The following is a 14,812-nucleotide window of genomic DNA, read 5'->3' as shown; positions in this document are numbered from 1 at the left end:
CCCAGAGAGGTTGTAAAGTGTTGACTATAGGAGATATTTGTGCTGCGGCAAGTTGGCCATCTCCACACACTTTTGTGAGGTTTTATCGCTGCTCCCAGCATAGCACACAGTGTGCTTACAGCTGGGACGGGGGAAAGTCCCTAGGCAGCACGCCCTGTCCTCATTACCTAGACTGATGCATCTGGCGGGGTCAGGTCTGGGTGGTCGGCCATGGGCTGTTCCGTTGGGGTCGGCTTGGGGCATGATTATATTTCCCAATAGTATGTTGTTCTCTATGAGTACATCACGGCAATTCAATCCCAAGTGGGTTTAATCTTATTGTAATGTGTAATCCGAGTGTACAAAACCTTAAGGACAACTGCTCTTTCCATGACATAGACTGACCAGGTGAATCCAGGTGAAAGATATGATCCCTTATTAATTTATTAAATCCAATTCAGTCAGTGTAGATTAAGTGGAGGAGAAGAGACAGGTTAAAGAAGGATTTTAAGCCTTGAGACAATTGAGACATTGATTGTGTGTGTGTGTGTGTGTGTGTGTGTGTGTGTGTGTGTGTGTGTGTGTGTGTGTGTGTGTGTGTGTGTGTGTGTGTGTGTGTGTGTGTGTGTGTGTGTGTGTGTGTGTGTGTGTGTGTGTGTGTGTGTGTGTGGTGTGTGTGCGTGTGTGTGTGTGGGGGGTAACTGAATATTAGGAAGGTGCTCTTAATGTTTACTGCCCTATAGACACACACCAGCGTAAATTCTGAATTCAGTTTTCCGAATTGCACTTTAATTCCAATTAAATTCTTGAATTTGATTTGGCCACACCCCACAGCAAGCATCATTTGAATTTAATTTGAATGAAAGGAAGTCAAATTTCATTAAAGGAAATTCAAATGGCTTATTTATTCTATACATCACCATAGACTTTTTTTTGACATCATGTGTCCATTTCCCAAGGTTGAAACATTTCATTTTTAAAATGTATTATCCTTCAACTATTTTACATAATTATAGTGGTCTGGAAATATTCCAAGATCATGTTTTTTTATTTGTATAATCATTCATAATAATTAAATAATGTATAATCGTTTAAAAATGAAATAATGCATCATTTAAATATCAGAAAAAAATAATTTCCTAGAATGCATTAGATCAAATCATCAAACACTGCAGAATGGAACAGAACAATCTAATATTTTGACCACAAAAAAAAAAAGAATGCTCTTTGACATCTTTGAGTTATAATCAAACTAATATTTGAAATGGTATGTTTATTCTTTGCATTAATAAGTGGCATATCCTTTAGATAAAATATTTGTCAAATGAATGATACTTTCATGTTTTTACGTCTCAGTTGAATTCAAATTAAATTCAAATTCTGCTTCATGTGAGGTGTGGCCATTTCAAATGCAATTCCAATTCATGGTTAAAATTGTCTTTTTAACAGAATTGATCCCAACCCTGAAACACACATAACCAGATGGCGTTGGATGGTTGGTGACGAACAGATTCAAATCCTATTCATGACTTCCACATGAAACGACTATTTCAGTGTTAAAAATATACGTAAGTCAGAATCAACATTCAAAACAAGAGCTCAAGAGAAATGTCATAAAATATTGGTTGCCTCTGCCTCCTAGTCAATACACATAAAACGTAACGATATAGGGTTAGGGTTAGATGTCTGAGAAATGGCACTCAGCTTTAACTGTTTGTGGTGTGAACTTTACAAACCTGTTTATTACTGAGTGGTATGGGACAGTCATCGCCCTGTACCCCTACAGTAACCCTATCCCCTTACCCTTGGCTCGTGAAATGTGCTTACTGATTCAAATGGTTTCCCCCTCTGTCCTTCTGCTGTAGGGAGACGGCCCGAGTCCTTGGATAGAGGACTGGTGTGAATATGCACCACTTAAATCAGGATAATGTGCGATGCAGCTGATGGGGAGGTGTATGCCTCTGTGAATCACTGAGTAAGCAGTCACAGGGGGGTTATGGATGGCTATTTTGGAGGAGTGTATGATTGGACGTGAATGGTGACACATTTGTTCATGGCTGTGTGAATGTATAGTAGGATTGCTGATACTGTATGTACCACACAGTTCTTGTTGTTTTTGTTGGGGTGCTTTATCAACCTTCAATAATATTGGTTTGGATTGTATTTGATGCCAATTTCAGGCATTGAGCTTTCTGGTTTAGATGGTCCATATTAGCTGTCTGTCTGCCAGTGCCAACTTGTATGTGACAGGACTTTTCCTACTGTACAGTACAAGACACTGGTCCTTTTTTATTACAGAGCATCAGAGCTTTATTCTCAGCTTTGTTCCCTGGCCATGGCCCTAGGCTGATTCCAGATCTGTTTGTGCTGTCTTGTCAACTTTAATGACTGTGACAAACGTAGTAGTTGACAAGACAGCACAAACAGATCTGGGATCAGGCTATCCTTGTCCTTTCCTAATGGTTGCCCCTTCTGGATGACTTGTCGGCCACTCCGTCGACCCCCAGATTACTCATAGACTCCAGTAACATACTGTACGACAGCTCTTCTGCTTTCGATAGACTGACATGTAGACATTTAAACCCGTGCCCGTACGGTTCCTCTCTTTTCTTTATTGACACTTGACTCTCCTCCCTCCCTCCCAGCCTTCCACCCCCTCTCACCCGCCCTCTCTATCTCTTCTCTCTCTCCGTCTCTCTCTCTTCTCTCTCTCCCCCTCTCGACACAGTTGTCCTCACATATTAAGGCTCTGGTGGGATTAGCTGCTGGAATCCCCTGCATTTGTTTTGTTTTCTCACCGGGGCGAAAGCGAGAAGGAGGGAGGGAGAAAGAGCGAAACGGAGGGAGGGAGGGAGGAAAAGATGTGTTTGTGGTCTCTTTTCCACATGTCCCACATTGCTAACGTCCGTAGCGTGAGGTATGCGCTTGCATACGTTTCTGCTCTGACTCTCGGAATTGGCCAGAATCTTTGAAATGTCTGGATCTTTTTTTCTCCTCGCATCCTCTTTTTGTCATGCTGGCCTTCCACTGACCAGCGATGTATTATGTCTTAAACCCCTGAAAAGTTTCAAGCCAGGAGGGATTTCACGCAGGAAATAGTTCCAGTGGAGGTGCTGTGCAGTTGGACTGGGACTGAACTGAGGGTTGGTGTTGCTAACCAAGAACAGAGGGGAGGACTCAGAGAAAGAGAAAAAGAGTGAGGAAGAGAGAGAGAGAGAGAGAGAGAGAGAGAGAGAGAGAGAGAGAGCTGGCAATGTGGTCTTCAGGTAAGGCTTTTTTTTGTTGCTTTATCTGTCGGGCTCGAGCTGTGGCGCGACAATAGCCTCCTGAATTGTTATGGTGGTCTTGAGTAGTTGTTGCCGGGTGGAACACTGCACAGAAGAGATATCTTTAGAGCAAAATGGTCTGGATACAATAAGTTGTAAATATAACCCCTTATTTAGAACCTAAATACAGTGCAGTGTAATAGTAGGATTATGTGAAGCCGTCTGACTTTGTGATGAACTTTAATGTCAGTTCTAAGTGACAAAGGTGTCATATTAGATGTTTTGTGTTGACTTCCAATTTCATTGGAAGAAGTTCCTTGATCATTCCAAACACCTATTGAACCAGTGGGTAATCTTCAGAGATGTTTTCATGGACCAAATATCACACGTACATGGTGTTTCCTTTCAGAGTCTGGATCTGTCAACCTAATATACACATATACCGTTCATGGACAGCTGACAACAGTAGCGACAGCTACACCTGTTAACCACTCCACCTCTGCCTTATGTAACACCAGCGATTTAGACTGGGCTGATTTTAGTGTGTGTGTGTGTGTGTGTGTATGCGTGTGTGTTCTTTTGACTTATTCCACATTTTGTTTTGTTACAGCCTGATTTCAAATTTGTATCAAATACACCCCCAATCTACACACAATACCCCATTATGACAAAGTGAAGACGTGTTTAGAAAATGTTGTGTAATTTTTCTTTCTTTTTAGATTGAATTTGAATGCAGCAAAATGTTAAGTGTGCATGGGTGTGTAGACTTTCACTAGTGTATCTAAAAACATGTGGCCTGTGATGTCAACCATGTGACAGAGTTGGTGACAACATGTCACTGCAGAGCCCTGTCTCACCAATGACCCCGAGGAAGACCTCCTCCTGTTGGCTGCCTGGCCTTGCTCATCTGACCCCCAGAATGTCCCCACCAGGTTCTGAAATAGAATCCAAAGAGTTCTATAGCTCCACATGGCGAAGTGAAGTTTTCAACGGAAATCAGGGAAGCGGCGTACCGTAGCAATCTTTCCCCAATGAAAGCAGTTTGGCCAAGCATGAAATCAGGCCCTAAACGATACACATAGTTTAATTTTTTTGAAAATTATGACTGGATTATGGCTCCCGTCCAAATGTCGAGAATGATATACAGTACAAGTCAAACGTTTGGACACACCTACTCATTCAAGTTTTATTTTTTACTATTTTCTACATTGTAGAATAATAGTGAAGACATCAAACTATGAAATAACACATATGGAATCATGTATCAAGCAAAAAAGTGTTCAACAAATCAAAATATATTTTTGATTTTAGATTCTTTAAAGTAGTCCCCCTTTGCCTTGATGACAGCGTTGCACACTTTTTGCATTCTCTCAATCAGCTTCATGAGGTGGTCATCTGGAATGCATTTCAATTAATAGGTGTGCCTTGTTAAAAGTGGAATGTCTTTCCTTTTTAATGCATTTGAGCCAATTAGTTAGGGGTGGTATGCAGAAGACAACCCTACTTGGTAAAATACCAAGTCCATATTATGGCAAGAACAGCTCAAATAAGCAAAGAGAAATGACAGTCCATCATTACTTTAAGACAGGAAGTTCGTCAATAAGTTTGTAAATTCAAGAACTTTGAAGGTTTCTTCGAGTGCAGTTGCAAAAACTATCAAGCGCTATGATGAAACTGGCTCTCATGAGGACCGCCACAGGAGAAGAAGACCCAGAGTTACCTCTGCCGCTGAGGATAAGTTCATTAGAGTTACCAGCCTCAAAAATTGCAGCCCAAATAAATGCTTCACAGAGTTCAAGTAACAGACACATCTCAACATCATCTGTTCAGAGGAGACTGCGTGAATCAGGCCTTCATTGTCACATTGCTTCAAAGAAACCACTACTAAAGGACACCAATAAGAATAAGAGATTTGCTTGGGTCAAGAAACACAAGGAATGGACATTAGACTGGTGGAGATCTGTCCTTTGTTCTGATGAGTCCACATTTTTGGTTCCAACCACCTAGTCTTTGTGAGATGCCGAGTAGGTGAACGGATGATCTCTGCATGTGTGGTTCCCACCGTGAAGCATGACGGAGGAGGTGTGATGGTGTGGGTGTGCTTTGCTGGTGACACTGTCAGTGATTTATTTAGAATTCAAGGCACACTTAACCAGCATTGCTACCACAGCATTCTGCAGCTATACGCTATCCCATCTGGTTTGCGCTTAGTGGTACTGTCATTTGTTTTTCAATAGGACAATGACCCAACACACCTCCAGGCTGTGTAAGGGCTACTTGACAAAGAATGAGAGTGATGGAGTGCTGCATCATATGACCTGGCCTCCACAATCACCCGACCTCAACCCAATTGAGCTGGTTTGGGATGAGTTGGACCGCAGAGTGAAGGAAAAGCAGCCAACAAGTGCTCAGCAGATGTCGGAACTCCTTCAAGACTGTTGGGAAAATATTCCAGGTGAAGCTGGTTGAGAGAATGCCAAGAGTGTGCAAAGCTGTCATCAAGGCAAAGAATGGCTACTTTGAAGAATCTCAAATATAACATTTGTTTGGATTTGTTACATTTTTTATTGTTTACTACATGATTCCATGTGTTATGTGTTATTTCATCGTTTTGATGTCTTCACTATTGTTCTACATTGTGGAAAATAGTAAAAATGAAGAAAAACCCTTGAATGATTGGGTGTGTACAAACTTTTGACAAACTCCATTACACTCAAAAGTTACTTCAAATTCAACCAGTGAATGCTAGCGATGGCTAGCTATGCTAACTATTCTACCATTCTGTCTTAATGAGTGTTACAGCACACTGCACATGAAATGTATATTTTAAGTGGTGTGCAGTAGGTTCATTACGATATCACCAAAGTATGTTGTATCGGACATTTCAAACAACATTCCCAGCGTATGAAAATGCAGTCATGGTGTTTAGTTTGAGAATGAACAAGATTGAACAAGGCAACCTTGGGGCTAATTTAAATGGGCGCCAACGGCAGATTAGAAGGATTTTCACATCCATACACCAGTACGACCCACGCGACCGCAGTGAAACGTCACTCCTTGAGGAACTATGGAACTACTTAAAAAGATATTCCAGAAAATTACATTTATTTTAAAATGTACACAACATGTCACAATGGCAATTTAGAAGCAATTGTCTCTTCCTCTGAGGTATGTGTGTTTTTGTTTCAGGCATCTGGCAGCATTCAGACATACTGTTAAGGCTATTTTGGGTTGGGTAGTTCAATGTAGGAATATGGTGGTTGAGGCTAGATGGGACGTGTGTGTGTGTGTGTGTGTGTGTGTGTGTGTGTGTGTGTGTGTGTGTGTGTGTGTGTGTGTGTGTGTGTGTGTGTGTGTGTGTGTGTGTGAATGTGTGTGTGTGTGTGTGTGTGTGTGTGTGTGTGTGTGTGTGTGTGTGTGTGTGTGTGTGTGTGTGTGTGTGTGTGTGTGTGTGCGTGTGTGTTTGTGCGTGTGCGTGCGAGACAGTGAGATGAGGCAGAGAGAGAGAGAGAGACATTCTGTCTTCAAGGTGTAGTGAGAAAACAACAGGGATGTGTGAGAGAATAACGGTCAACATCAACATTCTCAGCCTCTACGGACCAGGGTGTATCCACTGACATCATAGTTCACACACACACACACACACACACACACACACACACACACACACACACACACACACACACACACACACACACACACACACACACACACACACACACACACACACACACACACACACACACACTCACTCTCGCATCGAGAACACCACCTCAGCTGTTGTTAATAATCGATTCATTAATACCATTCAAAGAAGTACATTCTATTTTAGTGGTTGCTATGTTCGTACATAGGGCTGGCCCCACACAATACCCCACAATGACAAAGCGAAAACAGGTTTTGGACATTTTTGAAAATGTATAAAAAATTTCAGACAGAAATACCTTATTTACATAAGTATTCAGACCCTTGGCTATGAGACTCGAAATTGAGCTCAGGTGCATCCTGTATTCATTGATCATCCCTTGAGATGTTTCTACAACTTGATTGGAGTCCACACCTGTGATACATTCAATTGATTGGACATGATATGGAAAGGCACACACCTGTCTATATAAGGTTCCACAGTTGACAGTGGAAAAACGAAACCATGAGGTCGAAGGAATTTAATACATTTCAGAATAAGGCTGTAACGTAACAAAATGTGGAAACGTCAAGGGGTCAGAATACTTTCCAAATGCACTGTATTCCTACCTGATCAATAGTCTATATTTAGTGGTATCACCTCTCTGAAATCCAAACTGATATGCTTTCAGACTCCCAGGTTCTGTCTGTTTCAATGGAAACTCAGAGGGCTACAAAGGTCCTTTCCATCATGCTAACAGCCACCATCCTAGCCACCAATCCAAAATAAATCATTGATGTAATCTCCGGTATGCAAACCTCTACAAACCAGGAAAAGGCATTGTGAAATTACTTATGTTGGCATATAGAGCAATGGTTCTTTAACCTCTCCTTTTGGAGCCCCTGCCGAGCTAGCACACCTGATGCAACTTGTCAACTAATCATCAAGCCCTTGATTAGGTGAATCAGGTGCGATAGTTCAGGGCTACAACAAAATTGTGAAACGTCTGGGGGTCTCCAAGAAGAGGTTTAAGAAGCACTGGTATAGAGAATCTGATTGTCCAGTAGCTGTAGCTGGGTTTCTCAGTCCGGTTTTTTGTACAGTACAGCAAGATAATTTTAGTAAACGAAAACTGAAACTAAAACTGAAACTAATTATTTAAAAAACGATTTAGTTAGCTAATATAAATAAATTATAACAAACCCATTTGAAAAACAAAAACTTCACAAATTATTATCTATGATTCCAAAACTAACTAAAATAAAATAAAAACCATTTTCAAGCGCCTGAAGCTGGTTGGTAAATGTAGCCAGATTTTTTTCTCTTGGGAATCGCTACAGAGAGGAAGCGCAGAAGCGAGAGGCTTGACTCCGACCCTAAATCTGTCCAAAGCAAGAAGCAGAGGAAGTGCAGATTTTTGGTATGGAGGTCAATGAAAGCGTGTGGTCAAAATAAAAGTAAATTGCTCATTAGCTAGGTGAGGCTTATTTCATCGAATATAAGTTTAGTAATGTTTAGGTTGTTACGGATGTACTGATTGAAGTGGACGCATGTGGCATACAGGCAACTTTGAGAATAACTGTTTTATATCAGAGTTGTGCCTGTTGTTCACACCCATATCTGCCCTCTCATTCTCTACAATGTCCCCGCCTGATCCTCCTCCTCCCCGCCTGCCTTCCACCTTTGCGGACATTTATTCCCATTATTAGTAATTAGTCCAGTATCTTGTCAGTGTTGACCACTATCACTAGCTAACTTGAATCTTCTTACATATACTACCTAAAGTTAAAAAGCATTGGATTGGTGTAAACATAGGCCAGAGAAAGTTTCCTTGAACCAGTCTCGGCGCTATTCCTTTTAAATCCAAGTCACATTGAGATTGACTTGAAAAGAATTTAAACATTAGCTAACCTATGACCTGACCCATCATCACCTTATGTATTACTGCCCTCAGTGGCAAGAAGTGACATCACAAAAAACACAAACACTATACAACACAAATAGCTCCTAGCCTCCCACGCATGCTTTCTGTCATTAACAATAAAACTGAAATTAAATCATGTAAAAAAACTAAAACTAAATAAAAAAGTAGCAAATCAGGTCTGAAAATGTATTGAAACTAAAAGGAATTTCAAATATAAATCGAAAAACGAATACAAAAACACAAAACTGTGGCAACCTTACACTACTGTGGTTCCTAGCTTGTGTGTACTAGCTAGTTGCACTAGCAACAGTGGTTAACACAACGCCCTGGACAAGAGCTAGTGTTGTGGCACCTAGGGGGTGAATATCTTAGAGGTCAAACTGTCTTTTGAGATTTATTGAATCTACAGTATGACACATTATTTCACCAAGGGCGTATTCTGACATTTTTGCCGAATCCCCCTATTTACATCAGCCAATGATTTGCGTGGAACCCTGTGCGTATTTATCGAAACTCTGAATCAGGAGGAGACTTTTCAGCCATTATGAACTAGTCATTATGAAACGTGACTCTCCACACTCAAACCTAGTTTTTTTCTTCTGCATAAAGTGGTTCCTACAACATGGAGGAAAGTCCCAAACTCTGGTCTCGGCATTTTCAGATAACACGTTTTTTCCCTGTGGTATTTGCATCAGCTGGGGAGTTATTTTGGGGGGGATCCATTGAACTGTTTTGGGCTGATGAGAGCTTTCTCGGATTTAAGGTCTGGTACAATGACTTACATTTGAGTCATTTAGCTGACTCACAGGAGCAATTAGGGTTAAGTGCCTTTCTCAAGGGTAAATCAACAGATTTTTTTACTTGGTCGGGTTTGGGGATTCAAACCAGTGGTTACCGGCCCAACGCTCTTAACCACTAGGCTACCTGCTTCCCTAACCTCCACCACCATCCTTAATAACTTCAGTTTTTCCCTTATTTACGCCTGTCCTCTCCTGTCCGGTCCTATGAGTGGGCATCAGAAGGAAGTTCTGGGAAAATGGATGTCTTAGTTTACATGTGATCCTTTTCAGTCCGGCCCCTGTCTAAACTGCGAGAGTGGTGTGATGTGGCACCTTCTCTGGTGCCTGGGCTACGTTCAGAAGGGCACAATGTTGTGCAATTTAAATGTAGAATACAGGATCATACCAGCTCTATTCATGGCATTTCTATCTGCAATGTTTCCACAACCTTTGCCTACTGAACATGCCTGTGTGTTCTGTTAAAAATAGCTGAAACTGTATTGACAGGGTCCTACAACTAGGGAGCAGTAGAGCCTCATCACAGTCAGGGGCTACTTTAGCTTGCAGTGGCGAGGTCCGTCTCTCTGTCTGCCTGGGGGGGATCAGGTCTGCCAAGCCATGTTTGTGACACTGACATCCATAGGTCCTCTCCTGTGATGTGATGACGTCTCACAGGGTGGCTGGGTGACACTGGGACACTCTGCAGGTGGCGAACTCTAACCCTCATGTGGAAAGATGAGTGTCCATCCCTCCAGCTGGTGACAGAGATGTTACGTTCTCGCTCTCAGGGCATTAGCCTCAGATTACTGTCCATTTCTGACAATCACACAACAGGACCTGGATCCAAATAGGATGGATTTTCTTTCAAATAGTCTGTGTGAGCATCTGATTGAGCCTGCCTAGACTGCAGGGTTTGCACTTTTGGGACTATTCCATTGGTTCCAGTATTTGAAATAATAATACTACTTTTGGACCCAGGTCTGTAGCACTAATTTAACCCTGAAAAGCTACAGTGGAGAACTGTGAGGGGCAGTATTAGCTACAGTGGAGAGCTGTGAAGGGCAGTATTAGCTACAGTGGAGTGCTGTGAAGGGCAGTGTTAGCTACAGTGGAGAGCTGTGGAGGGCAGTATTAGCTACAGTGGAGAGCTGTGGAGGGCAATGTTAGCTACATTTGGAGTGCTGTGGAGGGCAGTATTAGCTACAGTGGAGAGCTGTGAAGGGCAGTATTAGCTACAGTGGAGAGCTGTGGAGGGCAGTATTAGCTACAGTGGAGTGCTGTGGAGGGCAGTATTAGCTACATTTGGAGTGCTGTGGAGGGCAGTATTAGCTACAGTGGAGAGCTGTGAAGGGCAGTATTAGCTACAGTGGAGTGCTGTGAAGGGCAGTATTAGCTACAGTGGAGAGCTGTGAAGGGCAGTATTAGCTACAGTGGAGAGCTGTGGAGGGCAGTGTTAGCTACAGTGGAGAGCTGTGAAGGGCAGTATTAGCTACAGTGGAGTGCTGTGAAGGGCAGTATTAGCTACAGTGGAGAGTTGTGGAGGGCAGTATTAGCTACAGTGGAGAGCTGTGGAGGGCAGTATTAGCTACAGTGGAGAGCTGTGGAGGGCAGTATTAGCTACAGTGGAGAGCTGTGGAGGGCAGTATTAGCTACAGTGGAGTGCTGTGAAGGGCAGTATTAGCTACAGTGGAGAGCTGTGGAGGGCAGTATTAGCTGCAGTGGAGAGCTGTGGAGGGCAGTATTAGCTACAGTGGAGAGCTGGGAAGGGCAGTATTAGCAACAATGGAGAGCTGTGGAGGGCAGTATTAGCTACAGTGGAGAGCTGTGGAGGGCAGTATTAGCTACAGTGGAGAGCTGTGGAGGGCAATATTAGCTACAGTGGAGAGCTGTGGAGGGCAGTATTAGCTACAGTGGAGAGCTGTGGAGGGCAGTATTAGCTACAGTGGAGAGCTGTGGAGGGCAGTATTAGCTACAGTGGAGAGCTGTGGAGGGCAGTATTAGCTACAGTGGAGAGCTGTGGAGGGCAGTATTAGCTACAGTGGAGAGCTGTGGAGGGCAGTATTATCTGTTCACCCCATATTTATTACACCACTCCTTTCTTTTTAAAGGGGCAGTGCAGTCAAAAAGGTGATTTGTTTGTGTTTTATGTATTTTTCCACATTAATTAAGAGGTTGGAATAATACTGTGAATTTGTGAAAATTATAATAATGCCCTTTTTACTGTAAGAGTTTCAGAAATTTCAGCTTGGTTGGAAGGGTGTTGTTTTCGGACTGCCTGGTCATCATCAGGCGATTTAAGTTAATAGACCAATAACAAAGGGAGTTTGCCCTCTTCTCTGCCAATAACATCTAGTTATCAGGGTACATGTCCCTCCCATTAGGCTCCTCCAATTAGGTCCCTTACTCAGCCCACTCCCAGACTGCCCTCGCAAAATTCTTGCTTGAGAAATAGCTTTTTGCTAAGAATATATGTTTTTTCTTTTTTTTGGACTATTTTAATTGAAAACAACCACAGGGAGGTACTTAATTGTCACTCAGAAATGATTTGTTACTGAGATATAAACGGATGCATTGGACCTTTAAAGCAGTGAACGGAGTGGAAGTGAACAAGTGCACACTTCGGGCAGAAGGGCAGAGACACAGGCTTCAGTGTACCATGCCCATCACCACACCGCCCTCCCCTCCCCTCCACCTCTAACCCGCACCCATGGGTTAGGTGACAGAGGATCCCTACACTCCTATTTCACCCCTTCATCATGACATCCATTAAGGCCTGCTCTAACACACACACACACACACACACACACACACACACACACACACACACACACACACACACACACACACACACACACACACACACACACACACACACACACACACACACACACACACACACACACACACACACACACACACACACACACACACACACACACACACACACACACACTGTGGGGCCCCGACAGCACATTAGCGTTCGGACCATTGAGCCCAACAAGACCTGAGTTGAATTATTGATAGCAACAGTACTAATGAGGAAACTGTATCCCACTCCTCTGCTGACACAGGCTGCGTCCCATTCGATACCCTATTCCCTTTATAGTGCACTTCTTTTTAACCAGGGCCCATAGCGCGTTGGTCAAAAGTAGTGCACTACATAGCGAATAGGGTGCCATTTGGGACGCAGCCAGAGGGACAGGGCTACCACTGTCCTGAGAACTGCAGGGAGGGACAGGCACATACAGAGACATCATGACAATAACAGTTATTGAGCCAGATTGACTGCCAGGTCTCACACACACTAAGACCGGACCTAGAGACTCAATATAGGGGCGGCAGGGTAACCTAGTGGTTAGAGCGTTGGACTAGCAACTGACTGGTAGCAAGTTCAAATCCCCGAGCTGACAAGGTACAAATCTGTCATTCAACCCCTGAACATGCAGTTAACCCACTGTTCCTAGGCCATCATTGAAAATAAGAATTAGTTCTTAACTGACTTGCCTCGGTAAATAAATATGTCCTCCCATTGCAAAGTTGGGATCAAAACTACATTTCAAATCTATGGGTCCCTAGGCTGGAACTTAAACTGTTGTGGAAAATGGATTTTCCTACACTTTACTTTCCCACAGCAGCATGGAGGGCATTTCTGTAGTGTGTTTGACTGGAGTTGCATTATGTTTGTATGTATCATACATCAGATGTAGGAGATTAATTTGATCACCCTGTCACAGGAGAACTTTTAAAATGTGTAGTGTATTTGACATTTAAAAAGGCTTGGTCATTTCCACTTTGAAATCAGACTTGATTTTCCTCTACAAAAATGTCCATGAATTGTAATCCACATAATAATTCACATTTCCTGTTGCTGCAGGACTATTTTCCTGCTGTAGCGAACTGGCTCAAATTAAGATGCTACGTCTGTATGTGTGTTTGTGGCTCCTAATATTTGTGTGTGTTTACATACAAAGCAGTGTGTGTGTGTGTGTGTGTGTGTGTGTGTGTGTGTGTGTGTGTGTGTGTGTGTGTGTGTGTGTGTGTGTGTGTGTGTGTTTGGTGCGTGGAGTGTTTCTCCTGTGTAGTGCAGCAGTGAGGTATTAGAGGTGTCAGACAGACTCTTTAGTATTCACTGCACCACTCTCTGACTCTCTGACTCACACACACATTGCCCCAGCCTGAGAGAGGGAGAGAGAGAGAGCTAGGGAGAGGGGGAGAGAGAGAGCGAGAGAGGGGGGGGATGGAGAAAAAGAGGAATAGAGAGCCTGGGATAAGAAGAAAAAGAGGGAGGGAGAGGAGGACATGAGAAGAAGAGAGAGACTGACACAAGGTGAGAGAGGGACGGAGAGCGAGTCTGAGACAGGGAGAGAGGGGGTGAGAGGGAGAAAGAGCGAGGGAGAGAGCAGAACAAGAGAAGGCATTAAAAAAAGACAGATGGGGAGAGGTAGGTAGCGGGACTTGAGAGAGAGGAATAGAGAGCCTGAGACAAAGGGAGAGAGAGAGAGAGAGATGGAAAGGAGGACGAGAGAAGGCAACACTATAAAAGAGGCTTGTTTCTCTAGCTAGCCCTAGGCCACGTGTCTGCACTGTTGTGCTTGGAACCCAAGGGGATACATTTACCCACTGTCTTATTAAGCCCTTCTTTTTAACCGCCTGTCCACTTCTCAATGGCATCATGGCTCTGTGCTTCTGAAAATGTCTCTCTCTCTCTATCACTTCCCTCTCTCCGTCTCTCTCTCTCCCCTTTTCCTAGCCCTTGATGAGTCTTTTCGGGGTAGTTGTTGAGTAAGGGATGAGTTCAGTATAGACATAGCAAGATACATTATTTAGTTGGCTGCTTGTTTTCGTTCACAAGCAGTGTGTTTTTAATATCTCCAGTTAGCTACTGCATTGCTATGGACTGCAGCTTAATTCAACTCCCTTTCTATGCCACCATCTCTCTCTCTCTCTCTCTCTCTTCTTCTTCTGTCTCACTGTCTCATTCCTCACGGTCCCCTCATCACCTCTCGTGTCAATCCACGTCTCTTCATCCCTCTGTCAGTTTGCATTTCGTTTCATCTCCCCCTCCTTCTCCTGCTTCCTCCGCTCTGTCGCTTTCTATCCCGTCTCCTTTTTTCCCATCCTCCTCTCTCTCATTCCCCCTGTCCAAATCCTGTCCTTTAAGGGCAATAGAAAGGGTGGCGGAATGCGTAACCTTGTCTAGACAGGTCAGAAAGTGAAAGGAGGACAGAGAGAAGGAGAG

At 43.3% G+C, this 14,812-nt stretch overlaps 1 protein-coding gene across 1 annotated transcript in view; it reads left to right on the top strand.

Annotated features, from left to right (window-relative positions):
- Positions 1-2,727: 2,727 nt before the first annotated feature.
- LOC118360341 (zinc finger protein 385A-like) overlaps positions 2,728-14,812 on the top strand; it is a 138,153-nt gene continuing 126,068 nt past the window's right edge. Inside the window, exon 1 of the mRNA XM_052482471.1 lies at positions 2,728-3,245. Coding sequence (XP_052338431.1) covers positions 3,233-3,245 — 13 coding nt within the window. The 5' untranslated portion in view covers positions 2,728-3,232. The remainder of the gene's footprint in view (positions 3,246-14,812) is intronic.

Source organism: Oncorhynchus keta, chromosome 27 (genome assembly GCF_023373465.1).
Source record: "Oncorhynchus keta strain PuntledgeMale-10-30-2019 chromosome 27, Oket_V2, whole genome shotgun sequence".
NCBI lineage: Eukaryota > Metazoa > Chordata > Actinopteri > Salmoniformes > Salmonidae > Oncorhynchus > Oncorhynchus keta.
This window is presented reverse-complemented; position numbering and strand designations above follow the sequence as displayed.